General features: G+C 42.7%; 1 protein-coding gene across 1 annotated transcript in view; it reads right to left on the bottom strand.

The window, feature by feature from the left end:
- Positions 1–5,521: 5,521 nt before the first annotated feature.
- TCF25 (TCF25 ribosome quality control complex subunit) overlaps positions 5,522–25,583 on the bottom strand; it is a 49,309-nt gene continuing 29,247 nt past the window's right edge. Inside the window, 6 exon segments of the mRNA XM_020989106.2 lie at positions 5,522–11,425; positions 12,212–12,284; positions 18,946–19,025; positions 19,875–19,965; positions 21,114–21,272; positions 22,299–22,386. Of these exon segments, the coding sequence (XP_020844765.1) occupies positions 11,240–11,425; positions 12,212–12,284; positions 18,946–19,025; positions 19,875–19,965; positions 21,114–21,272; positions 22,299–22,386 (677 nt within the window). The 3' untranslated portion in view covers positions 5,522–11,239.

Raw genomic sequence — 25,583 nt, forward strand, 5'->3', positions numbered from 1 at the left:
ACAGTGAAGCTCTATTCATTTATTTGAGATCTCTAGCCCAAGATCTTAGACACACGCTACCATGAAAGTTCAATACTAGGCCAAAATGAAAAGGAGGCAGCCATCCTCACCTGCAAATTGAAATTGTGCATGCCACTAAAACAATGCTTGTTGTCCTTCATTCTCAAAGAGGACCAAAAATGACATCAGTATGTTAGAGGCAAGTTACAGTGTGTCCGACTGTGGCTGATCGGACCAATGTGAGATCAGATATTTAGGGTAGATTCTCTAAATTTGGGCATCTCGAATTTCTTTTGAGCTACTTCAATTCTGCTTTGCATAGAGTACAGCACCTTCTCTGATGAAGGCACATCACACTGGTGTGGTCCTGTGCCAGTGTGTCCCATGTCTCGCAAACAATTCCAAAGTTCTCCAGAGAGACCTCGAGAGTGTCCTTGTATCATTTCTTCTGACCACCATGTGAACGCTTCCCCTGTGTGAGTCCTCTGCAAAACAATCTTTGAGGCAAGCCTAAGTTTGGCATTGGAACAATGTGGTCAGCCCACTGGAGTTGCACTCTCTGCAGAAGAGTTTGAATGCTTGGCAGTTTGGTTCGAGAAAAGACCTCAGTATCTGGTACCTTATCCTGCCACGTGATCTTCAGAAGCAGCCCAATTCAAACAGAAGCAATTCAGTTTCCTGGCATGGTGCTGGTACACGGTCCAGGTTTCACAGGCATACGACAATGAGGTCAGCACAACAGCTCTGTAGACCTTCAGCTTAGTAGTCAGTCTAATACCTCTTCTCTCCCACACTTTCCTCAGGAGCCTCTCAAACACTGAGCTAACTCTGGTAAAGTGTGTGTCAACTTCATTATCAATATGTATATTCCTAGAAAGTATACTGCTAAGGTAAGTGAACTTATCCACAGCATTCAAAACCTCTCTATTTGCTGTAACTGATGGTTCCATATACGGATGGTGTGGTGCTGGCTGGTGGAGTACCTGTGTTTTCTTGGTGTTAATTGTTGGGCCAAAATTAGCACAAGCAGCCAAGAACTGGTTCATACTTTGTTGCATCTCAGCTTCAGAGGCGGTGTTGAGTGCACAATCATCGGTGAATAAAAAATTATGCACCAACTCTCCCTCCACTGAACATAAGCCCAAGAATGCAACACACCTAAGGAGGGCCTGCTGATAAGAACGAGAGACCCTTCTGGCTTAAGTTTGCTTAAGGGTGGTTAGCCATGCCCCATTGTACCATTCAGCGGCAGTGGTAGGGTGGCGGCTAGCACTTTTTTCTTTTTATTAAACATGCTTTGTTGGTGGTCTTTTCATTTGTTATATCACCATCACTTCCCAATGATTCCATTCCACCCCACCCTTATTTTAACAAATAAATCTAGCCTAGCAAATAAATCAATGCCCTGGTCAGGTCTGAAAACTGAGACAGGAGGCATGCTTCACCTTCCTCTGAAGATACAAGGGGACACAGCATTGGTCACCAATGAAGACTTTTCAGTGTTGTTCTCCTTTGCATTGTTATGGTCACATGTAAACTGTTCTGGTTTTGCTTCCTTCACTCAGCATCAGTTTATTCAAATCTTCCCAAGACTATCTGAATTCTTCCCTTTTGCTATCTTGGGCATCTCATGTTTCAATTATATTCCATTCATTCATATGTTACTGTTTGTTCAGCCAGACTTAGGCACTTACATTCCTTCCAGGTCTTTGCTATTTTATACATGAAAACCTCTTGGGGGAATATTCCTAACAGTTTTATTGCTGGGTCAAAGGTTATGTATAGTTTCATTACTTTTTTAGTAAAATTCCAAACTGTCTTCTAGTAGAGTTGTCCTAATTTATAGCTTTACCAATGATGCATTAATGTACCTGTCTTCCTAAAGCCCCGCCAACACTGTCTGTTGGTCACTTTTGCCCACCTATAAGATGCGAGCTGGGACCAGAGTTGTTTTAATTTATACATCTATTATCATTAGTTATTTGGAACATTCTCTGATAAATGACTTTTTGACTTACACTCCTCAACCCAAAGCAAGGATTTGTTTGGGATGAAGGCCAGTAACAGCTCTCTATTCTTTCATTTCCACTGGCCAGCAAGACCACATTGGCCCCAGGGAAAGAGTCACATCAGACCTAGACTTCTCGGCTCCAGCACTGGTTAGCCAGAAGCTGAGCATGTTACACTGAAAATCATTCATGGCAGAGCAGAAAGCGCCCACAGGGAGGGTAGTGTGATGACAGGGAATTACCCCTGCCACGATGTCGATGGCTACAAATAGCATGGATTTGGATACTGTCTTTCTTCCAAAGAGCTCAAAGCATTTTCACATTGACTCTCACAGGGAATGGGGTTATTAGCCTCATTTTTGCAGATAGGGAAACTGAGACAAAGATAAAGTGACTCGTTCCAAGTCATATAACAAATCAGAGGTGCAGCTGGAACCAGAACTCAATTCCATCCAATATCTGGTCTCATGTTTCACATCAACGTGTCTCAATCTTTTCCAGTCTATGACACGTAGGGAAAGCATCAGACCATCTCGTGGAGTTGTGCCCTTCCATTCAGCCACATTAGGTGATCACCTATCTCTGTCTGCCTGATTCCTCAACTGTAAAATGGGGATCATAAAGCATCCACCTCCCCAGGCTGTTGTGAGGACAAATGAGATATTTGGAAAAGGCTTTGTACAATGTCTGGCACATAGCAGGTGCTGTATAAATGCTTATTTTCTTCCCCATCTGTAAAATGAAAAGGCTGGGCTAGCTTAACCCTCTTCCTTCCTGGTTTAAAAAAAAATTGTTAAAAGAGAGTGAAAGAACCCAGGGCATCACGATACACCAATGTTATCTCCCTAATACCCTAATCATGCGAGCGCCCTGGTCGGGTAAAAGGGGTCCTCAACATGCCCTGGCACCTGGGAGTTTATGGAATACCAAATTATTTGTTACCTTGGGCAAATGACCTCAACTCCCTGGGCCTGAGGCTCCACATCTGAAAAACAAGGGTGGGAGGAGAGGGAAAGGTGGTGGAGGAAGGAACTCCGAGATCTCTCATCTCTTTCCTCTGACTTCTACAGCCATCCTGGCATCAGTACCACTGGAAGCCAGCTCCCCTACATTAGATAATCCCTCCCTGGGTTTTTCCTTGCCAGTAGGGAGCTTAACAGACCCCTATCCCAGTTCATCTCTGAAGGTCTAAACAGCACAGTGATAACTCAAACCATTCTTTGTATTTGCTGTATGATGCAGAATCAGGACCAATGGACTCTGCTCTCTTTCAGCTTTCCTGTCTCTGACCACAGCAGAAAGGAGCGGTCCCCGAGTTTCAGTGATATTTTCAGTCCATAAATGAGACCTTTGACATAGATGCCCTCCACCCACCAAGGCACACAGACTTCAAAGAGCGTGAGAACGGGACAACCTTTGGCAGAAAGCTGACCGCAACCTCTTCCTGGCGAGACCCTGGCCAGTGGGCAACTGAGAGAGGGCAATCTTCCCTCAGGGCACCCACATTACATTAATTCTCATTAGGATAAAAATGGTCACTTGGTTAGGACTTCTGAAGGCCATGGGCACAGCATTATTAGCCCACTGTCATGAGGACATACATAATTGAAATACATAGATAATCACAACCTAACACTTCAACTGTCTTTCTCTAGAGGTATGACTGATTTGAGTTTTATCTCCCTTTGCTCCAGTCCCCCTCATTGGCAACATGTTCCCTGAGTGAAATAACCAGAAAAGAAACGTGTATGATCTACTCAATGGACCATCTCTAATACTCCCAGAAGATACAGATGTGGGCATTCCTTCCCACACTGCAGATGGTAATCTACCCCTCTCATCCATGTTCCCCCACAAATTCACGAGAGGGTGAATTCACCACTAAACTTGCCGAGACCTTTCTTCAGGTTGCCCTGAAGTCCAGGGATACCAACAGAATACATGGGTGGTCCATCTTTGCTACATGACTGGTATTTTCTTCCCCCAAATTTTCTGATGATATACTTCAGGCCACTTCCAACTGTTCATTTGTTATGTGTTGCTTACCACGAAGCATGGACACAAAAGCATTTCTTCTAAGCATTTACTGTATCTCAGGCATTCTGCTAAGCACTGGGAATATAACACCCCACCCCACCCCCACACACATTCTAAAAGGGAAGAAAACATGTACAAAGGAGTGATGGCTGGAGAACAGTTTGATTTGCAGAGCACAGAACTGGTCAGCTGATTCACAAGGCAGTCAATATATCCTTTTGATAAACAGGTAGTGTCAAGTTGGTTTTTGTGCCTGGAGCAAGAGATGGGAGGGGAGGGAATGGGATATTACATATATGGGTCCACAGATGGTAAGATGGCCTACGTTGACAGCTGGATGGGACATGAAGCATCGTCTGGTCTGGAGCCTGTAGAGATAGTGGGCTAAGTTTGCACTTACTCAATCACCAACCAAGATGGCTCAGACCCAGGGTGGGAGTTCCAAAGCTTAAGTGGATTAACTTCCTCTGGGGCTTGGATTCTAGAAGCCCACTTTGAAGAGGTGGGGAGCAGGGTGGTGGCTACAGGGCAGACTGCTCTCTGTTTCTCTGCTGATCTTTTAACAGCCCTCAATTTCAATTCTTCCGAGACAATAGTATTCTCTTTGACCAGCTGCACATCACCACGTGTTATATTGGTGAGGTTAGCCAGGTGTTAGTCTAAACAAGAACCCAGTGGAGGTTTTAATCACGGTCCTAATGGTGAAGTTCTTGCTAATTCATTCACTCATTGGTCCCTCTACCAAACCACACTAACCAGGCCTTACTGTTCCTATGACAGGACAGCCTCCTCTGCTGGGAGGTGTTACAGTAACGTATCTCCATTTGGAAGAATAGAATACTCCTGGGCCGATTTACCCCTAGTTCTTGTGTATGTAGGACACATAACTCAGGAGAAGTTCCAGAACAGTGCTAAATACTAAAGAAGACCACCCCAATTTTTCAGGCTCCTTTGGCAAATTTCCATATTGGTGTCTACCCATAATCATTAGTCTCTGGTCCTCCCCTTGGAGTCTGACAAGGAATCCATATTTCTATCTTGCTATGGCTGCATGGGCCACAGGTTACAATTTCAATCAACAGGCATTCGTCAAACGGCTCATTACGTGGCTAGATGCTGTGCTAAGCCCTGGGAATACAAAGAAAGGCAGAAACAGTCCCTACCCTCAATGACCTTACATTCTGAATTAAATGCATTTTCTGCTTCTCTGGCTCTTGTAGTGAAGAGTATTAGCCTGGAAATCAGGAGACCCTGCGTCTGGTTCCTGCCAGGCCACTAATTGCGTGACCTTGGGGGTGTCCCTCCTTTTTCATGGACTGCAGTTTTATTATCTATAAAATTAGATGTATTCAATGACCTCAGTTTTGTAAGGTCTCTCTCACCTCCAAGATTCTCTTTAGTTAGTTCATGGGAGACATCAAGGTGATGTCCTTTGTCAACCCAACGGTCCCAGACAAAATAGCACTATTCAAAGCTCAAGTAGGAGCACGTCTTTATTTTTTCCTCATTTTATTGTTATGAACTTTACAGAAACCAACAAACATGAACATTTCCTTATACAAAGAGGGAAGGGGAAGGGAACAAGCATTTGCTATGTGCCTACTACAGGCCAGGCACCGTGCTAAGCACTTTACAAACATTATCTCATTTGATCCTCACAACAACCCTGTGAGGTAGGTGCTACTATGAACCCCTTTTACAGAGGAGGAAACAGAGGCAGTTAGAGGTTACATGACTTGCCCAGGGTCACACAGCTAGTGTCTGAGGCTAGATTTGAACTCAGGTCTTCCTGACTCCAGGCCCAGTGCTCTATCCACTTTGCCACCCAGATGCCCCTAAGAAGAAAAAAAGAGCACTACATATCAAACCACAGATCTCCATCCTATGTAGCTTGTTTGTTACAGCAATATTGGTAAGATCTGAGATATGATATGCAAAGTGCTTTGCGAACCTTAAAATGTTACACAGATATTGGTTATTTTATCATTATTTTTAATTCAAATGCTAGTTCCAACGCTGCCTTGCTTATCTGTGTCCCCTAATTAACTGCCTTCTGCCCTCTTCTATTTTAAAATTAATTTAAAATTTAAAAAAGTCATCAAAGCACGCTTGTCTTTCCTTTTTTAGGATCAAACCTGCCTAACTCTCCCCAAACACACAAAAAACCAAAGCCCACAGGAGTACTTCCTGTGACCAAAACCTGTCTGGAGAGGATTCAAGGAGAACAGCAAGATGAGGGGGAAGCAGATCCGTGGACAGCCATCTCCCACCGCCAGTCACTGGAAGAGACCAAAAATGAAGGAAGGGGCAGCATCGGTTCCTTGGGGTGTAAGGATCGATGCAGTGGTTTCTGCTTTGGGCAAGTCATGGAATCTCTGCAGGCCTCTGCATGTGAAGGAGCTGGACTACAGCTCAAACATCATGGGGTTTCAACTGAAGTAGTAAAACACATCATTCTGGATCTCCCAATATCCCCTTAAGCTAAACCTAAGACTTCTAAACAGAGCTTTCCACTACTGATGCCCATCTGGGTCATATTTCCCACCCCACCTTATCTCCTTTTTTCCCCCCTTAAAAACAAAACTCTTTTTATTCAAACAAAACAGTGCTGTTATGAATATTTTGGTGTGTATCGGACCTTTCTTTCCATTTCTAACCTCTCTGGAGGACACGCCCAACTGTGGGATCCCTAGGTCAAAAGGAATGGGCATTTCACTCCCTTGTCCATAATTTCAAATTGCTTTCTACAGTGGCTGGGCCAACAATAGACTGGCTGGCCTGTCTTCCCACAGCCGCTCCAACGTCTGCTTTTCCCATTCTTGTGTCCCTTTTGCCTATTTGTTTGGCAGGTCTCATTCTCAAGTGAATCCCCAGGTGGAGCAGGAGACAGTGACTGTTTCCTTTCACCGACCCAGTCAGTCACATAGCAGGCTATTGGATTTTAGTTTCTCTGCACTCCCACTGACCTCTACGGTATCTTGCATGTACAGATATCACTTCAGGATCATTCTTAAAGGCAGGCAGATGAGTCCCCTCAAAGCAGGCTTGGAACTTGCATTTTGATTTTGGACTAGTTTAACCAGCGACAGCATTATTTTCCTCCCCAGCAATGTTTCATCTCGAGTTCTTCACTGCCTCTGCCCATCCAATGAATCAAGAGGTTACTGCAACTAAATTTTTTTAGGCCTCCTATATCTCCCCTGATTTCCAATGATAGTCTGGTATTCTCCTACGATACTCAGAAAATTGATTTCAAAAAAGTTATTTCCCATCTACATTCTTTAATGGGGTTGGAATGTCACTAGCAAAAAAACAGTTTTGGATTTTTCAGTGCCTCCCTAGCTAAACCATCTTCCCTAGTCCTGTTCATGGTGTCAGTTTAAATGGAGTTTACAGACTGCACCTGAAAAGTCTCTAAAACAGAATTTCACCCTCAATTATCCACAAGGCCTAGGCTTATACACTAGTCAGGTGAAGCTAGAAATACCTGTGGGCTTTTTTTTCCCACTTTGACCAAAACCAAACCAAACCAAAAAAACCCTCTGGAGACCAAGAAGCAACAATTAAGTGTGGGAGCCCTTAGGCCTAAGAACCAACCTCAACAATAATAACATTTCAAAACATCTGTTGATGTTACCAGTGTAAATACTGCCTCCACCAAAGTGGCTGATAATGCTTCTATGCCTTAATAGAGGGTCTTCATGAGCTGCTGTGGCCAAGAAGCCCTAATCACTTAGTAGGCAATCTTCTGGCCTCTTTGGACCTTCACCGGTAGAAGGAGTCTTCCTCTGACAGGAGAGAGAATGCATCCCTGGGCCCACAGTGGGGGCCTCTCTTTCCCAGTAAGATCTTGCAGACTATGTTCCACTGGTATATCCTCCAAGACTCTAGGGTCACCTCCAAGCCATGAAGAAGTATAGAAGGACTTCAGTGGAAGAATAATGCCAACACTTAAGAGATTTCAATGTAACTATGACCTGATTTATGTGAGTACACTATCCTACACAATTTCCCACATGTAATTCGGGCTGTCATCTTTCTCCTAGTCAACTCTAGAACCTGTTCGTTGCCCACCTGCGGCATCTGTTTCAGATGGATCAGCTAAATGGACTACCTATCCATCACGGTTTTAGACTGGACAATGGGCATTTTCCATCCATTTGGTTATTTCCTACATGGCTAGTTAGGCCAAACATTTAAGACGTTTTTGGATCTCATTTAAGAGGCTCTGCAGTTCTGGGGGGACCTGCATGAATCAGCCACTGGGTATACCTAGAGGAACTATATCAACATAGAATCCCTGCCATTTCTTATCTGGCCCAAATGAATTGCCTTCTCAGGCACCGAAAGAACTGGCAGATGCCATTCCTCATCGTCTGTGATCTTTGAAAGACTGGAGAATGAGAATGGTACCTCAGAACTGAAGGCGGCCAAATGTTGTCTCGATTTAAAAAAAAAAAAAGGGAAAAGAATGGAGTCTGCAAACCATAGGCCAAGAATTTCTGACAAAATTGTTGTTGTTAACAGCCATGATTTATGAATAAATAAAAAGCACTTATTAAGCATTTACTAAGTGACAGCTACAAAAGGCAGTTCCAGCTCTCAAGAAGCTTACATTCTAGAGGGAGAGACAACATTATATAGAGTGGGAACAAGGGAAAGGGTGCTATGCCAATTATAAAAATATAAAAATAGCAAATGAAGCAATGAAACAGTCCATTAATACTTCCTTTGTGGAGGCAATAGTAAGGGCAATTTGATGAGCGTTCTTATTTTAGAGTTTTCAATGTGCTACACATATACTTCCTCACTTGATAGTGATGGGATGAGGAGGAAATGTCTAGAAGAAACTCTCTTTACCAAGAGCCAGTATGGCTTCACAGAAGAACAGACCTCAATGCCCAAACTGATTTCCTTTCTTGGCAGGGTTATTAAAATCAGAAGATTGATGCTGTAAATATACTATGCCTCTATTTAGCAAAGCATTTAACAAACTGTCCTTGCTATTCTTGTGGAAAAGATGCTAGATAATAATACTGCTAGATGTATCTGGAATCGGTTGAATGGCTGAACCTAAAGAATTGTCACTGAAGGCTTCTTTACAGCTTGGAAGGAGAAGCCTCAGGAAGGAGACGCCTCAGGAGGGAGACATATTGACTTGGACAAAGGCACAGAGCACACACTTATCAAATTTGCAGATGACAGAAAGCTGGGAGAGCCAGCACAATGGAAAACTGAGTCAGGAGTCAGAGAGCTTTGGACAGACAAGAACATTGGGCTGGAATGAATAAAATGATATCTAGTAGAAATAAATGTAAAGTCTTAGAATTAGTTTTAAAAATCAAGATGCTGGAAGGGATCATGGCTAGACTCAGTCCTTCTGAAAAAGTTATGTTTTAGTGGATCTCAAATCAATGTCAGTGAACAGTGTGATAGGGAAGCCAAGAAAATGAATACAATCTGGGTCTAGGGAGGAACAAGGAAGTGGTAGACCTGCTATAGTCTGCCCTGGAGGTTATAGCTGGAGTGTTATGTTCACTTTTCTAGGATGTGACCCTGGGTGAGCCACTTAACCTGTCTGCCTCAGTTCCCAGTTTATAAAATGGGATAATAAAAGCACCTTGGTGGTTGTGAGGTTCAAATGAGATTGTACATACAAATAGCGCTTTGCAACTGTAAAGCACAACCTAAATGCTAGTTATAATTCTTATCATCATTACTGTGGGCACCACAAGTTAGGAAGGATGTTGCTACAGGCTGGACGGTGTCCCAGGGAGGGCAGCCAAGGCGATGAAGCGCCTTGAGTTCATGACGTGAGGACGAGCTACAGAACTAGAAAAGCCTAAGACTGAAGAGCTGTCACACTGAAGAGGGATTAGACTTATTCTACTTGGCCCCCAAGGAAGGAATAACAGGACGGAGTTGCCAATTCAGGCTAGCCAGTGACTGCAGCTGTCCACAAGCAGCACGTGCTGCCTTAGGAAGGAGTGCGCTGGATCTCCCTGGATGTCTTTGAGCAGAGGCTGGGTGGATGACCACTGTCAGGAACACTGCAGAGGACATGCTTTGCCAGCTATTGGAGGGATGAGCTGGCTGCTGACAGCCCTTCCACATTACAATTCTGGGATCTTAACACATGTTCTGAAGATGTCTTGTTGAAACAGAGCCTTTAAAGATCACATTTTGTTCTGCTAAATCAATTACTTTTTTGGTCAACAAACAAATATGGTGGAATCCTCTATTCTCTATCTTTTGGTGACATGAGTGACGATAAAGACATAGTCTCCTGTAGAGTACCATTTGGCAAAGTCTACCTGTTCTTGTCTATCTTCATCTGACATGCAAATTAATCTGAAAATTAAGTGTAGAGATGAGAATGTAGGCTTATAAGCCTGTAATTACTGATAGCCTCTTAACTATCCTTTTAGATAATGATAATGTCCATGATTTCTTCCAATTTTTCAGCATCTCACATTTACAAAGTAGTTTCCTAACAATCCTATGATGGAATTTTTAGTGCAAACAATATTGTTCCTATTTTACAGATGAAAAAACTGAGGCCAGAGAGGTGAGGTAAGTCACAGTGGCAGAACCAGGACTTCTACCCTTCCCACTCCAGGTTGCTCCTCCCCTAAAAAAAGTAGCTTCGCATCATACCAAGTGGGCACCAAAGTTCTCTCACATGTTGCAAGGAGCAGCTGGAAATGTGACAAAACCAGTGTTTGGCTGTGGTCTGCACAGCCCCATAGAGGCCCGCTGATGGGAGCCTGTCAAAGGCAGCTGGGGCTCCGTCTGTCTCTAGCTTAACTCCTTCCTCCTCTAACTCTCCTCTATCCCTAGCTCCTGACTTATCTTGGGCATGGACTCCACATTAACCCTGTGTGGGCTATTATCCCAAACAGGAGCTTATGAAAGAAAGTGACGGAGTCAACAGATGGAAAATCCTCAGTCACTAGTAATCACTGCTTTGCTGGCTTCTAAGCTATACTTTGAGCACACTTCAGAGAACTTTGATGCCCTGCCTCGTATAAGACACACTAAGGAGGAGCTCTTACAAATTTGCAGAAGAAAGAGGCAAATGACTTTATAAATTAAGCACTTACTTTTTTACTTTAGGGAACTATTAAATTTCAACCGAAAAAATCACGAACATAATTATACAGCATATCACTGGGATTCTGGATGCTCTTGTCTTAGTCCCAGTCTTCATCCTCATCTTCATCCTCATCTCCATTCCCATCAGGGTTATCTTCGGTCGGAGGGTCCTGGAACTGGATATTGGCCAGCAGGTCCCGCATGGCTGCCATCAGCCTGTTCAAACCCTGGTCGAGGTCCTCTTCTGCACCAACCGGATCTATTTCATCTGGTGTATCTTCTCCCTGACAGAAAAAAGAGGTGGGAGGCTGAAGAGGGAACTGTGGATGAGAAGGGGCTTCCTGCAGTAAGTGGGTGTGCCCTGCTCTGCCCTATATAAGGACAGGCCCAAAATGCTTCCACTATAAGAAGACATGCCACACACTGGCACCAAGACAGAAGAAGGTTTTTGTTGAAGAAAATGCCTCGCTCCACAAACGGCACTTCATTTCTAATCTCTGAGGAAGGCCATAGTTGGGAGGGATCAAAAAAAATTCTCAAAATTCAAATACAATAAAAAAAAAATCTAAGAAGCACTAGTCTGTTTCCCCTAGATATTTGTAATGACAAACTATAATACTGGGTGACTTCAAAGTAAATCTAAAGCTTCAAAGACAACTTTCCCTACTAGCATTTGCCAAACAGAAAGGTTCTCTGCTGCACTATTCTAATCAATCATTAGTGTGACTGCTCATATCACTTATCGACAATCCTACATTGTGACCCAATAACTTTAGGTTTTTGCGTATTCTGAATTAGGATGTAACCCCCTTAAAGCAAGAGTTACATCTTAATCAGCCACTCCGCCCAAAAAACACTCATTTGTTTAGTGGCTGTGCTGTGGTCAGGATCCTACTGTAGTCGGTTGTCAGGGAGACAAGGAGCTTGCTTCTTTACCAACCACCACAGCACCCAGCACCAAGCTGCGTCCACAGCAGCTACACGACTCCTGCTATCCTGACTGAGTTTGGTCTGAGAAGAGCAGGAGAGTAAGGATGTCACAGAAATGGCACCAGACTCACTCAACATACCTGAAAGGTAAAATTTGGCAACAATGATCGAAAGAAGAGAGATAATGTGCTTTCATTGGAGTAACGGTTTGCCCTACAAGAGAAAACCAGGAAATGTTAGGAAGTCATAATATTTTTCTTCTTCTAAATGGACCTGTGCATCATGTGGATTTCAGTATATTAGCATAGCCTTGCAAATAATAATCTAAAAAATAATCCTACTCACCTGGACAGTTCTCCCTTTCTGCCCCCAGCAGGGAAATGAAAGACAATCATAAGCAATGGGGGGCATCAGTAGCAGTGAAATAAGCAGGACAGGCGAAAGGAGCTTCGATAGAAAGCAACAGAATGGAACTTGGGGCACCCAGCATTTTGCAGAGGGAACATAAGGTATAGATATTCACATGATATATAGATATTCATGCGTAGACAGTAGGAGTGAAGGTTTACATTCTAGGCTACATTAGTTTCATTCTGGTGCAGACTCATATACGTCACCCCAAAGGAGAAAATAATTCTTATAGTAGGTAGAAGCTTGGGTATACCAATGCTAAGCATAAAGATTTTCCATTATTAAGTATTCTTTTAAAAAAAAAAGAATATACAATTTACAGCATTTGAAACTTAGAAAATTGATAAAAACAGGCAAAGAATTTGCTTTACAAAGTCAGTGGATTCAATATCCTAGCAGCAAGGACCTAAAAAAAAGACCAAAGCTCAGAAAAAAGAGATGGAAAGAGAAAATCCTTTTAAAATAACTCTAGGCAATATAAAATATTTGGGAGTCTACCTGCCAAGACAAACCCACGAACTGTATGAACACAATTACAAAACGCTTTTCACACAAATAAAGTCAGATCTAAACAACTAGAAAAATATCAACTGCTCATGGGTAGGCTGAGCTAATATAATAAAAATGACAATTCTACCTAAATTAATTTACTTATTTAGTGCCATACCAATCAAATCAGCAAAAATTATTCTATAGAGCTAGAAAAAATAATAATAAAATTCATCTGGAAGAACAAAAGGCCAAGAATATTAAAGGGAATTAATGAAAACATATGCAAAGGAAGGTGGCCTAGCCATACCAGATCTAAAACTATATTATAAAACAGAAATCATAAAAACTACTTGGGGCTAAGAAACAGAGTGGTGGATCAGTGTAACAGAGTAGGTACACAAATCACAACAGTAAATGACTATAGTAATCTAATGTTGGATGAACCTAAAGACTCCAGCTTCTAGGACAGGAACTCATTTGACAAAAACTGCTGGGAAAACTGGAAAATAGTGTGGCAGAAACTAGGCAGAGACCAACATCTCACGCTGTAAACCAAGATAAGGTCAAAATGGGTACATGATTTAGACATAAATGGTGATAATATATACAAATTAGCAAAGCAAGGAATAGTTTATCTGTCAGATCTATGGAGAAGGGAAGTACTTATCACCAAACGAGATAGAGAACATTATGAAATGTAAAACGGATCATTTTGATTATACAAACAAAGCCAATGCAACCAAGATTAGAAGGAAAGCAGAAAGCAGGGAAACAATTTTTACAGCCAGTGTTTCTGGTAAAGGCCTCACTGCTCAAATACATAGAGAAGTGAGTCAAATTTATAATATAAGTCATTCCCCAAATGATAAATGGTCAAGAATATAACTCTAGGCAATATAAAATATTTGGGAGTCTACCTGCCAAGACAAACCCACGAACTGTACGAACACAATTACAAAACGCTTTTCACACAAATACAGCCAGATCTAAACAACTGGAAAAACATCAACTGCTCATGGGTAGGCTGAGCTAATATAATAAAAATGACAATTCTACCTAAATTAATTTACTTATTTAGTGCCATTCGTTTCAGATGCAGAAATTAAAGCTATCTATAGTCATATGAAAAAAATGCTCTAAATCACGATTAGTGAAAACTAAATTAAAACAACTTTTAGGTACCACCTCATACCTATCAGATTGGCTAATACAACAGAAAAGGAAAATAATAAATGTTGGAGATGTGGGTAAATCGGGACACTAAGGCACTGTTGGTAGAGCTGTGAACTGATCCAACCATTCTGAAGAGCAATTTGAAACTATGCCCAAAGGGCATTCAAACTGTGCATACCCTCTGATCCAGCAATACCACTACTAGGTCTGTGTCCCAAAAAGATTATAAAAAAGGGAAAAGGACCCAAAATGTCATACAACCACCAAGAAAGGATATACGGCTCTGATGTTTAAGTGACAAATGTCAGAGCTTTATGTCCTTTCTGGGATGCTGTATATTACAATTTGCTTTGTCTTGCACTGGTCCCATCCAAGTCCAAGCTTGGGAGAAAGATGGTCCTCCATGGTCCTAGTAACAGTGCTACTGTGCTGACCTATCACTACCTCAATTTATCTTCTGGTTATGTTGACCTATCCTCTGCTAATTCTGCATTGTGGTTTTTTTTCAAAGTCATCTTCCTGTAGTATCTGGCTAACTTCATGTACCAGCCCCAAGGGCCAAGGACTACCTAACCTTTTCATCTGTCATTTCTTTTCCTGAATCCTTGATATAATATGCTTGGAGTGTTACATTCTTAAAGTTAATGAAGTTACTGTAAATATCATAGAGGGGCCTCAACCAGCCTCTGCTCTCTCCAGCCCATACCCAGTTTAACCACTTGGTCACCATAATACTCCCCCCTGTCTTAATAAATCCAACAGAATAAGGATAATCAACAAGTAAGACAAGTCAGCAAGCATTTATTAAGTGCCTACTATGTGCTAAGTACTGTGCTATTGGCTGGGGATACAGAGAAAGGCAAAAAACGGTCCTTGCCTTCAAGGAGCTCCCAGTCTAATGGTGCTATGCACAAACAAGACAAGATGGGATAAATTGCTGGTAGTCTCAGAGGAAACGCACCAAGATCATGGAGAACTAGGGTAGGGATCTGTGACTTCAGTGCTATGGTGAACACTCGGATAAGGAGATTCCTTCTACCAAAGCAGATCAGCTCCTTCCCTGCAACTTCACAGCGTCAGAGAGTAGTTCGGGGCATTGAGGAGTTAAGGGATTTGCTCAGGCTTTCACACCAGTATGTGTCAGAGGCAGGCCTTAAACTTGGATCATACTGGCTTCAAGGCTACATCCTTGTCTACTAAGGAGCTTTGCCTCAATAAATGTAAAAGAGTAAATGGTTACTGTACACAAGAAATAGAGTACGTGGTCTAGGGTCCCAAACTGGTCCCCGGCTATCAGCCTGTAATCATCTCCTAGAGTATTATTTACATGTCATTTCCTCTCCTGTGGATGCCATGAGGCCGCGTTAAGTGACTTGCCTAGGCTCACACAGCTAGTAAGTGAGGCTGGATTTGAATTCAAGCCTTCCTTACTCCAGGGCTGGTGCTCCATCCACTGTTCCATCTAGCTGTGTCCTTCCCCCCACCTCCCTCTATTTTATATACTGTGCAAGAAGGGATGGGAGGGAGGGAGAAAAATTTAGAACTCAATATTTTGTCAAAATGAATGTTAAAAATTACCTTTACACATAATTAGAAAAATAAAATACTATTTTTTTTAAAAAAATATTTAAAAAAAATATTTACAGCAGCTCTTTTTGTGCAAAGAATTGGAAATTGAGGGAATGCCCATCAACTAAAGAATGGCTGAACTAGGTGTGGTGTATGAATGTAATGGAATACTACTGTGCTATAAGAAATGACAAGCAGGCAGATTTTAGAAAAACCTGGAAAGACTTACATAAACTGATGCTGAGTGAACTGAGCAGAACCAGGAAAACATTATACACAGTAACAGCAACATCGTGTGATGATCGATTATGACTGACTTAGCTCTTCCCAGCAATACAATGATCCAAGACAATTCCAAAAGACTCATGATGAAAAATGCTATCAACTTCCACAGAAAGAACTATGGAGTCTGAATGCTGATCGAAGCATATTTTTTCACTTTTTTTGTGTGTGACTTTTCTCTTTTGTTCTGTTTCTTCTTTCACAACATGACTAATATGGAAATGTTTCCAAGACTGCACATGTATATATAACCTGTATCAGACTGCTTGACGTCTTGGGGAGGAGGAATGGGACGAAGGGATGGAGAAAAAAAATTTAGAACTCAAAATCTTATTTAAAAAAATGGACGTTGAAAACTATCTTTACATGTAATTGGAATTAAAAAAATACTATTACAAAAGAAGAAGCAAGCTTCAGTTGGCACCTTCAAAGGTAGGAGCCACGCTACTGAGATCACCAATCCTTTCAACTCCTTAAGTATCCATTATGGGTAAAAAGGAAATAGTTAAAGATACAAGCGTTAATAACAAAGAGTCTGATGATGAAACCAATATCAATAAACCCAATGCTAATACCAAACCCCAATCACAGAAGCATCACCAGACAATACACACTTATTAAGCACCTATATGTGCTCTTTGTTGTTCAGTAGTATCCATGACCTCATCTGGGATTTTCTTGGCAAAGAAGCTGCAGTGGTTTGCCATTTCCTTCCTCAACTCATTTTATAGATGAGGAAACTGAGGCCAACACAGTTAAGTGACTTGTTCACGGTCATATGGCTAATAAGTATCTGAGGCCAAATTTGAATTCAGGAAGATGAATCTCTCTTGACTCCAGGGCCAAGGCTCTCTCCACTACGGTGCCACCTAGCTGCCCTATGTACCGGTACCAGCACTATACTAAGTGCTAATTATACAAAATAAAGGCAAGACACTCCTGGTGTCTTGGTCTAATAAGGGAGAGAACATACAAACAACTATGGACAAACAAGCTAGAGACAGCATAAACTGGAGAGAATCAACAGAGGGAAGGGTTCAAGAAAGACTTCCTGTAGAAGGTGAGATTCTGATGAGGAAAGAGAGCATTCCAGCCTTGGGGAACAGCCAGAGAAAATGCCTGGAGCCAATGGCAGGGGATGTGTTAGTTATAAGAAGACTGGAAAAGTCTGTGTGCTGGGGGTGGGGGGAAGAGAAATTATAAAGGACTTTAAATGCCAAATATTTCATATTTGATCCTGGAGGTGATATGGATTTGGCGGGGTGGGGGGGTTGGGGGGGGGAGTTGCTCACACGACCAGACCTCTGCTTTAGGAAAATCACTTTAGTGGCTGAATGGAAGATGGACTGGAGTAAGGAGAGACATGAGGCAGGCAGAGCCACCAGCAGCCATTGCAATAATCCAGGTGTGAGGTGATGGCAGAGGGGTATTAGGCAGAGAGCAATGTCAGAAGACAGAAGGGAGCATATTCAAGAGACACTGCAGAAGTGAAACTGACAGTCCTTAGCAACAGAAGTGATATGAGGGATTAATGAAAATGAGATGAGAACGACACCTATTTTTCAAGCTTGCTTGACTAGGAGGATGGTGGCACTCTTAAAGGTAATACGGAAGTCTGGATGTAGGAGAGGGTTTGTGGGGAAAGATAATGAGTTCATTTTGGAGAGTTTCAGATGCTTGATATCGTCCATTTGGGTTTGCCTCTAGAGATACTGATTTATCTTGTTTGTTATACTATTAAATTTAATCATTGCATGGTTCTAACAAATTACAAAGGCTGATAAACTGATAAACTCAGCATTGTGAATATTACAACAAACTTCTCTAGCTTTTAAAGGAAAAATAAGATTAACTGAAATAAACCTAAAATAATTCTGGCTTATGCAAGTAAAAGCGAAAAAAATTGCTGTGAATCACCATATAAAATAAATTTTTAATATTGTTCCCAATTAGAAAACACTTACTGAACTGCAAACCATCATAGCCTTCTCACTAAATAACATATTTCTGTCAGATTCAGAACAAAAGTTATCTGAAAATTATTTTTTAAAAACAGCCTTTTCTAACTTGATACCATTAAGCAGTAGGCATTAAAAAAAGCAACACACAATTGCAAAAAAGTTTTGTTTAAAGAGAAAAGTTCCACTGCTATAAATAACTATGAGAACTGCTGGCCTCAACAAGGGGCGCACCGTTGTAGGAGGTGAATGTGTGGAGCCCTGGGACAGATCTCTGTGGCTTCAGAGAGGTGGAAGCAGGCACAAGAACCCCACCTTCTCCCCACCCCTGAGCCCTGGTAAGAAAAGGTGCTTCAGACTCTCCTCCGATCTCTAACAGCCAGCAGCACAGCACAGACCTCCATGTTACCTTATCCTCCTCCTTGCTAATAGCATGAAAAATAAAGCACTCTCAACTCCTTCTACTGGAAGATTTGAAGGGGAAAAAAGGAATCCCTTCTCCCACCCCATGGAAATCTAGGTACGGTTTTAGAGTAACTGTCAAAGGAACAACTGGATTCTCTATGCAGAAATCTGCTTTGCAGTTGTTATTGCAATGTATCTACTGCATCAAGGGATATCTGTACTTGAGTTTCTCCTAATAGATGAAAAGTCTACATGAGTAACATACAGTGAGAACCACCAGAGTGAGCCTCAAGAAACAGGCACCTGCAATTTTAGTAGGTGAAAACTGGAAGACTACTGCTGGCCCAGCAACTCAAAAAGCAACTCAAATGTGTTCATAAACACGCTGCGAATGAAGTCTAGAAAGAGGAATCTGTTAGTCAGCGTATCAATTAATTTCTGCCCAATCAGTGACTCTTTTCTTGTCTCCCGGTCACCTTAAAGCCTATCAAGTGATTTCTTTTCCCCTCTGCTTTTGTCAACACGAAGGAGAATAAAAGCAGCAGCATGAGCAAGAAGGCAAAGGAAAAGGGTGGAAAGGGTACCTTCGAGGTCTGGTGTAGGAAGTGATGGAATCCAGGGGAGGCAGAGGGTCAAACCCCATCACAGGCTGGGATGTCACTTCCTTCAGAAAGGGATACAAAAAGGAAATACCCAGGAAGGCTCTGTTAGTCTGCCTCAATTGGTCTCCACAACAGAACATTTTCAACAGGACATCAAATTCAGAGCAAAAATCATCCACTAACTGCCAGGTTCCCTCAAAATCAGGCAGCTTCAGCCCCAGCTCCCTGTAGTGCGTCTGTTGCTCTCGGGATGGGGTAGGGGGCTTATGCTAAGAGAGCAGCAGACAACAGGGCCAAAGACTCGTGTTGGGGCCTTTCCTGTGACTCCACTGATCTAACTTGCCATTGGTACTTTTCCTCTCAGCACACGTTCTAGATGCACGGACTGCCAAGGTGTGGGTGTGCTTCTGGGTACCTGGTCACCGTTACAGTAAAAATCATCACGGGTCATTGTCACGATGCCTTAGGAACACTGGCCTTGCTGGGAGGTGTGTCATCACCCCACTTCACAGATGAGCACCAGAGTGGCTAAAGGACTCAGCCAGGATCAAATACCTAGTCAGTGCCAGCGGCAGGATTTTCACCCGAGCCCTTCTGATCACAAGTTTAGCATTCTATTCACTACACCACATGGCCTCTCCTACACTGAGCCAGGCTTACAGGCATGTGAGCCGTCTGCTGCAATGCGGCAAGTCCTGCTGGCTGATGCCCAATCCCGAGACAAGGAAGAGGCAGAATCCTTTAAGGACTTCATACAGATACAAAGTCTTTGCCTCTGTCAAATCAGTGATTAATAAAACACTGACTGGAGTGGAAGAACCATTTCAGGGGAGGGAGAAGTTAGCTAAATTGTGCATGTGACACTGTATATACATACAATGCCTTCTTTTTCAGCTGACGGGGATCCTTACCAGAGGCAGGGCTGCGGTAGCCTCCTTCATCTCAGAAAGGATCACATGGCGATAGATATTTCTGGGGGCACTTTGGTACCGGACTTTCCGCCTAAGAAGGGAGGCAGAGGGGAACAGAATAAAGACCAACAAATGAAATAATACATTCTGCAACACTCGAGCAAGACGAGCTCTGGAGAAGACAATGTTCTTCTGCTCAATGGCATAAGCTTCACACTTGGCTCAAAGAGGCATCAAGACGATCCTATGACAGCAGCTTTCTACTTTTCCAAGTATATAATTAATCATCAAAATGAAATGAGCACTTAAGTGCCCATAAATATGCTTGTCCTTCAGCCAATGGCATAAAAAGTCCCAATTTCAAGTTCCACAGAGGTCTTGCTAGAGGAGAGGTGTGTACTTTATAGATACATCTGCTTCTGGGAAGCAGTCAAGTACATTTTCCTGGCAGTGGTGATGTTTGCTATGATACTAGCAGGCATGCTGCCTGAAAAATACACAGAGCAACCTCTGAGACATAATCTGTACAATTCTGCAAATCCTAATGTTGCATGTTTCCTATCACACACAATACATATTCATGAAGGATTACTATGTCACCACCTCCAATACAAAGTCAATTAGAAAAGCCAAACATCTGTGTAATGATTCAAAACTAGCAATGGGTTTTTCTTTCAATTTGTGATGCTCTAAGAAAGATCCAGCAAGGACATTGCCCCCCCCCCAGCATTTGTTTAGTATCCAGCTAATGTACTTATCATGCAATATTCTGAATTATAATCACTTTGTAAATACAAAAAGGTGTGTGCACGTGAAAACACATACACATACAGACACACACACTGCTCTCCTATTCCACAAGATCAGTGACAGCATCTAATCCAAATCTTACTTTTTCCTCTAGTAAACTGGGCAATATTCTAAATACAGAGGCAACATTTCTTAAGTCATTTGGCATAAATCCATCAATTTTGTGCAGTCTTCACCTGGTGCAGAAAACAAAGCTGTGGGTATTCATAAATGAAGGTAGTATGAAAAAGAAAGATGCCTGGTGTTTATCTTATTACACAAGATCTTAGGGAGCAGGGATAAGTTTAAATGTCCATTTCAGTAGGGCCCACACTAACAGATAAGGAACTTTTCTACAAAATAGCTTCTGTTTTCCTTAGCAATAAATGAGCCAGAAAGATGCTTTCACTGCCAATGTGAGCAGCAACAGTGGGACACAGAATTACTGACCTTCTTTCAGATTCTTCCACTATGGGTTCACCAGCATCTACCGTCTGCAGCACTTCTCTGACGTTTGTTTCTAGCCAAGCCATGATGATAGAATCCTTCCAGAGAGAGTATGTCCTCCCAATGTAGAGGGCAACCAGCTGGGTCAAGGCAGGAGGTTGGCTATAGTAAAGAGACCATCCTGTAAATTAATCCATTATGGAGTCAGATCCTGGAAAATGCCCTCTAGTCCTTAATCAGACCCAAAGGCTTATGCCTTGATCTTAGTAAAAAGGTGTTGGTCAGTGTGTGAGATACAATGTCCCTGACTAGTCTGAGGCAGGAGGGTCCCCAAGAGCTCACACCACAAGACCGGTTTTTAGTAAGCTCCCTAATATGTTAGAAGAGAAGGGATGTAAGGAACTGGAAACAAATGCCTCTTGTTCTTCCTAATCAAAGTGAAGAAAAGTACACTAAGTATTTTGTGATTTCCTGTTTATTTGTAGGAAGAATAAATACATTAGAAATCATTGTCTAAAGACTCCTTTGTGAGTTTAGATTTATTTTAATAATGTAATAACAGCATTTTGTTGCCATCATCATACAAGGAAATGTAGCTAGCCACGAACAAGAGCTCAGCTCTGTGCTGCCACCCCTGACTCTCACCCTGTGACTTCTGCTCTGTCCCCACTGCCACGGCATGAGTACAAGCGAAGGTTCAGAGAACCCTTAGCCTGGCTATTTTAAATGACTTCTAAATCCAGTTTATAAGGCACATGCTGAATTGAGTATGCCAAACTGTCTGAGATCTTTGGCTTAGCTGAGTGTGTGACCCTGTTTCCAATTTGGATGCTGCTTGAACCACAGCTTCTGAAATTTTCCTTTTCTTATTCAAAACAGTGACCACAGCAAGATCCATATCACTTATTCAAAATGAAAGAAGCAGCTGTGCAAACGTAAAGTGATATGGCTGCTATCTTTAAATTAAGTTCATTTCCAAGTTTTCTGAATGATAAACTGATATACACATCTCTCTCGGCAGCCAGGGAAAATAGGAGCTGTTGTCTAAACACACCCTCTGACAGGTGTCATCACGCGAGCTCCTAGCACGTCATCAGCTGCCATGGGGAAGAGAGATACACAAGAAAAACATTTGTCATTCTACCTCAGGTTATGATAAGCATGCAATGAATTCCATTTTTTTTTTACCTTATCTGAGTACTGAGTCCAAAGAAAGGGTGAGCTAAAACCGCAGCATCTGGGCGCACACTGCAGCGATCCAGCAGGGGCATGAGAACTGGAAAGGAAAGGCAGAGCTGCTGAGCCTGTTATCACCACCCATCCCTTGAGGCTGAACTCACAAACTCACCACTAGTAGCAGTGGAGTGATGGAAGAAGCCCATCTCTTGGGTATCTCTCTAACCAAAGTTAAATACCCTCCTCAAGTGGCCAGCAGCACAGAGAAGAGCGGAGAGATATGTGGCCAGGCTGTAAGATAAAGACCTGGATCTGCTGCTGTCTTCCTTCCTGGTGGGGTAGAAATAGCCCGTATCCATTTTGATGTCTGTCTAGTTGTTTGCAAGGGGAGAAGGTTGCTCCAAGACTGTTTGGGATACCCCAAACCCCAAGAATTTCCTTATGTTCTGCTAAGAATGTCCCTTTCCACATCTCTGATGAGAGGTGCCATATGATGTCCTAAGAAAATGCAATCAAGCTGTCTTAATTAAAAGGGATCTTATACTTAGTTTCAAGTTGTATGCAACACAGACCATAGGGAAAGATGTATCTGGTAAGCTATGGGGTAGTTTAAATTTTTCTAGAACTGGACAAAAGCAGTGTTGGCTGGCACTGAGCTCCCCATTGGCCCTGTGTAACCAGTATCACATGAGATGTTGCTGTTCCGTGGAAACTTCTTTGGCTTGGCATCATGGGAATTCATTTAGCCTTGCTCTGTCCTAAAGACATGCTTTCCCAGCTGATTAGCTGTGGGACTTCTTAAGTTGGCCACATATTTGGTCTGTAATGTATAAAGAACCGATGCCAGAAGGAGAAAACACAATTTTCAAATGTCTTCCCAGTAATACTGTAGGGCGTTTCCAGATACACAACTACTTAAGTAAAATAAAAAATATGGCAAACGGCAGACAGAAGAGCTTAAACCAGAAGTTGCCATAAATCTGGCTCCCTTTGTTGAAAAACAGAGCCGGATTCTTCCATGAAACACAGACAACTTGGTGGTCTCATCTTCGTCCCTTCTGTTGATGACACAAGAAGGAAAGAAGCATTTAAACTCTCACTATGTGCCAGGCCCTGCACCAAGTGCTTTAAAAACCACAAGAAACCCTCATTTGATCCTCACAACGACCCTATTATTATTATTATTATTCTCATTTTTGCAAATAAGAAAATTAAGGCAAACAGAAGTTAAGTGACTTGCCCAATGTCATGCAGCTGGCTAGTAAGTGTCTGAGGCTGGATATGAACTCAGGTCTTCCTGACAGCAGGCCCAGCACACTGTGCCACCTAGCTGCCTCTTCCCCTTATCTGGCACAGATATGACCGTAGTCAAGAGGGATTTTGAAGAACAACTCAAGAAAACTGCTAGAATAGAAAGTTTCACAGCATGTGAGTCTTACAGAGGGCCAAATTCAGAACCTCTTAACCACAAAAGAGAGGAAGACTTATGGTCAAATCATCAAAATCAAGCTGATTCCAAGGCACAAAAACTGGCATTTCATAGAGATCACCTTTGGCGTATGCACATGAAATACATGCAAAATATCCTACAGGGAACATCTGGAACTCTATTTAAAAACTCACTTCCCTACAAAAAGTCCTAGTGACCATAATAATGTCCTCATCCTACAAACAGGCAGTTCCGTGCACGCTTTTCTGAGACGTGCGCTCAGGCCAAGAAAATTTCCAAATGATCTGTACCAGCCACCACAAACCGATCAGCCAACTGCTGGCTGCGCTAGTCTTAGGGGGGCTACCAGGGGAGGGCCAGGGAGGGGGAGCAGGAGGGACACGTCCACAATCACCACAGCCCTTTTACGTCGCACTGCGAGAACGCATGAGGCGGTCACGTTTCCACGCACCCCAGATCGGTCTGCACGTCAGACCAGCTATCCCAGTAAGGAAGTGTGTCCGTACTTGCTGCTTCGCCCAGGCTCGCCCTCTATACAGTGTCATGTGTACCCAGAGTGACCAGCCTGTGACAGCAGTGCCTCGCGAAGTGTCTGCCCTCCTGCCACAAGCTCAGAGGATGGCCAGATTCACAAGGAAGTGAACTTTTAAACAATTCCACGGTCAGCGTTTGGCTGATCAGTTTTGTCATGTTTCTCAATTCAGTCTTTGGAAGGTAAACAGGGATTCTATGAGAAAATTCCAATGGTAGCAATATTAAATATGAAACACATCAAAAAAAAGATAAGGGAAAGGCTTAAGCTGCTTGAGGTCTGTATCGTGTCTGGCTTCTCGTTATAGCAGACTTGACAGTGAAAAGGTGAGAGAAGAAATACAAGGAGGAGCCACTAAGTGACCACCTGTGGGCAGCCAGGTATGGGAGGACACAGGAAGGTAGGTGGGTAGATAGGTGCTTGCTGGCCAGACGCAGGTGGTGGGGAGGATCCCTCTCAAGGTGCTGCTGCCACCCCTACCATTTTGGCTTGAACAGGGGGAAACATTTCCTATCCCAGTTGTTGGGGCCTGTCTCCCCTGAGCTTTCACTAACCGTTAGGATTCTCTTCTCTCACCTCCTGTACCCCCCACTGGAGCATCCTTGTGGTAACTCCCTCCTTTCCTCAGCTGCCAGACCCAGTGACAGCTCCACTGACAAGGAAGCCCCTCTTACAGTTACCTAACAGGCCAGCAAGTCTCTCTTGCCTCATTTCCAAAAACATACAGAAACGAGTCAAATTCACAAAAAGAAGAGCCATTCCCCAATGATAAACGGTCAAAGGATATGAATAGGCAGTTTTCAGAGGAAGAAATTCAAGTTATCAACAGCCATATGAAAAAAGGCTCTAAATCACTATTTAGAGAAATGGAAATTAAAACAACTCTGAGGTACCACCTCACACTCATCAAACTTGCTAAGCTGATAAAAAAGGCACAATTTATAAATGCTGGTGGGGATGTGGAAAAGTAGGAACACTTATACATAGCTCAAGTTGTGAACTGGTCTAATCATTCTGGAGAACAACTTGAACTACGTCTAAAGGGCTACAAAACTGCATACTCTTTGACCCAGCAATACCACTACCAGGTCTGTACCTCAAAAACATCAAAGAGGGGCAGCTAGGTGGTGCGGTGGATAGAGCACCAGCCCTGAAGTCAGGAGGACCTGAGCTCAAATCCGACCTCAGACCAAACACTTCACACTTACTAGCTGTGGGACCCTGGGCAAGTCACTTAACCCCAAATTGCCTTAAAAAAAAAAAAGACCTATTTGTAAAAAAATATTTATAGCAGCTGTTTTCGTGGGGCAAAGAA

Source organism: Phascolarctos cinereus, unplaced genomic scaffold (genome assembly GCF_003287225.1).
Source record: "Phascolarctos cinereus isolate Bilbo 61053 unplaced genomic scaffold, phaCin_HiC Scaffold_2;HRSCAF=192, whole genome shotgun sequence".
Classification (NCBI taxonomy): Eukaryota; Metazoa; Chordata; class Mammalia; order Diprotodontia; family Phascolarctidae; genus Phascolarctos; species Phascolarctos cinereus.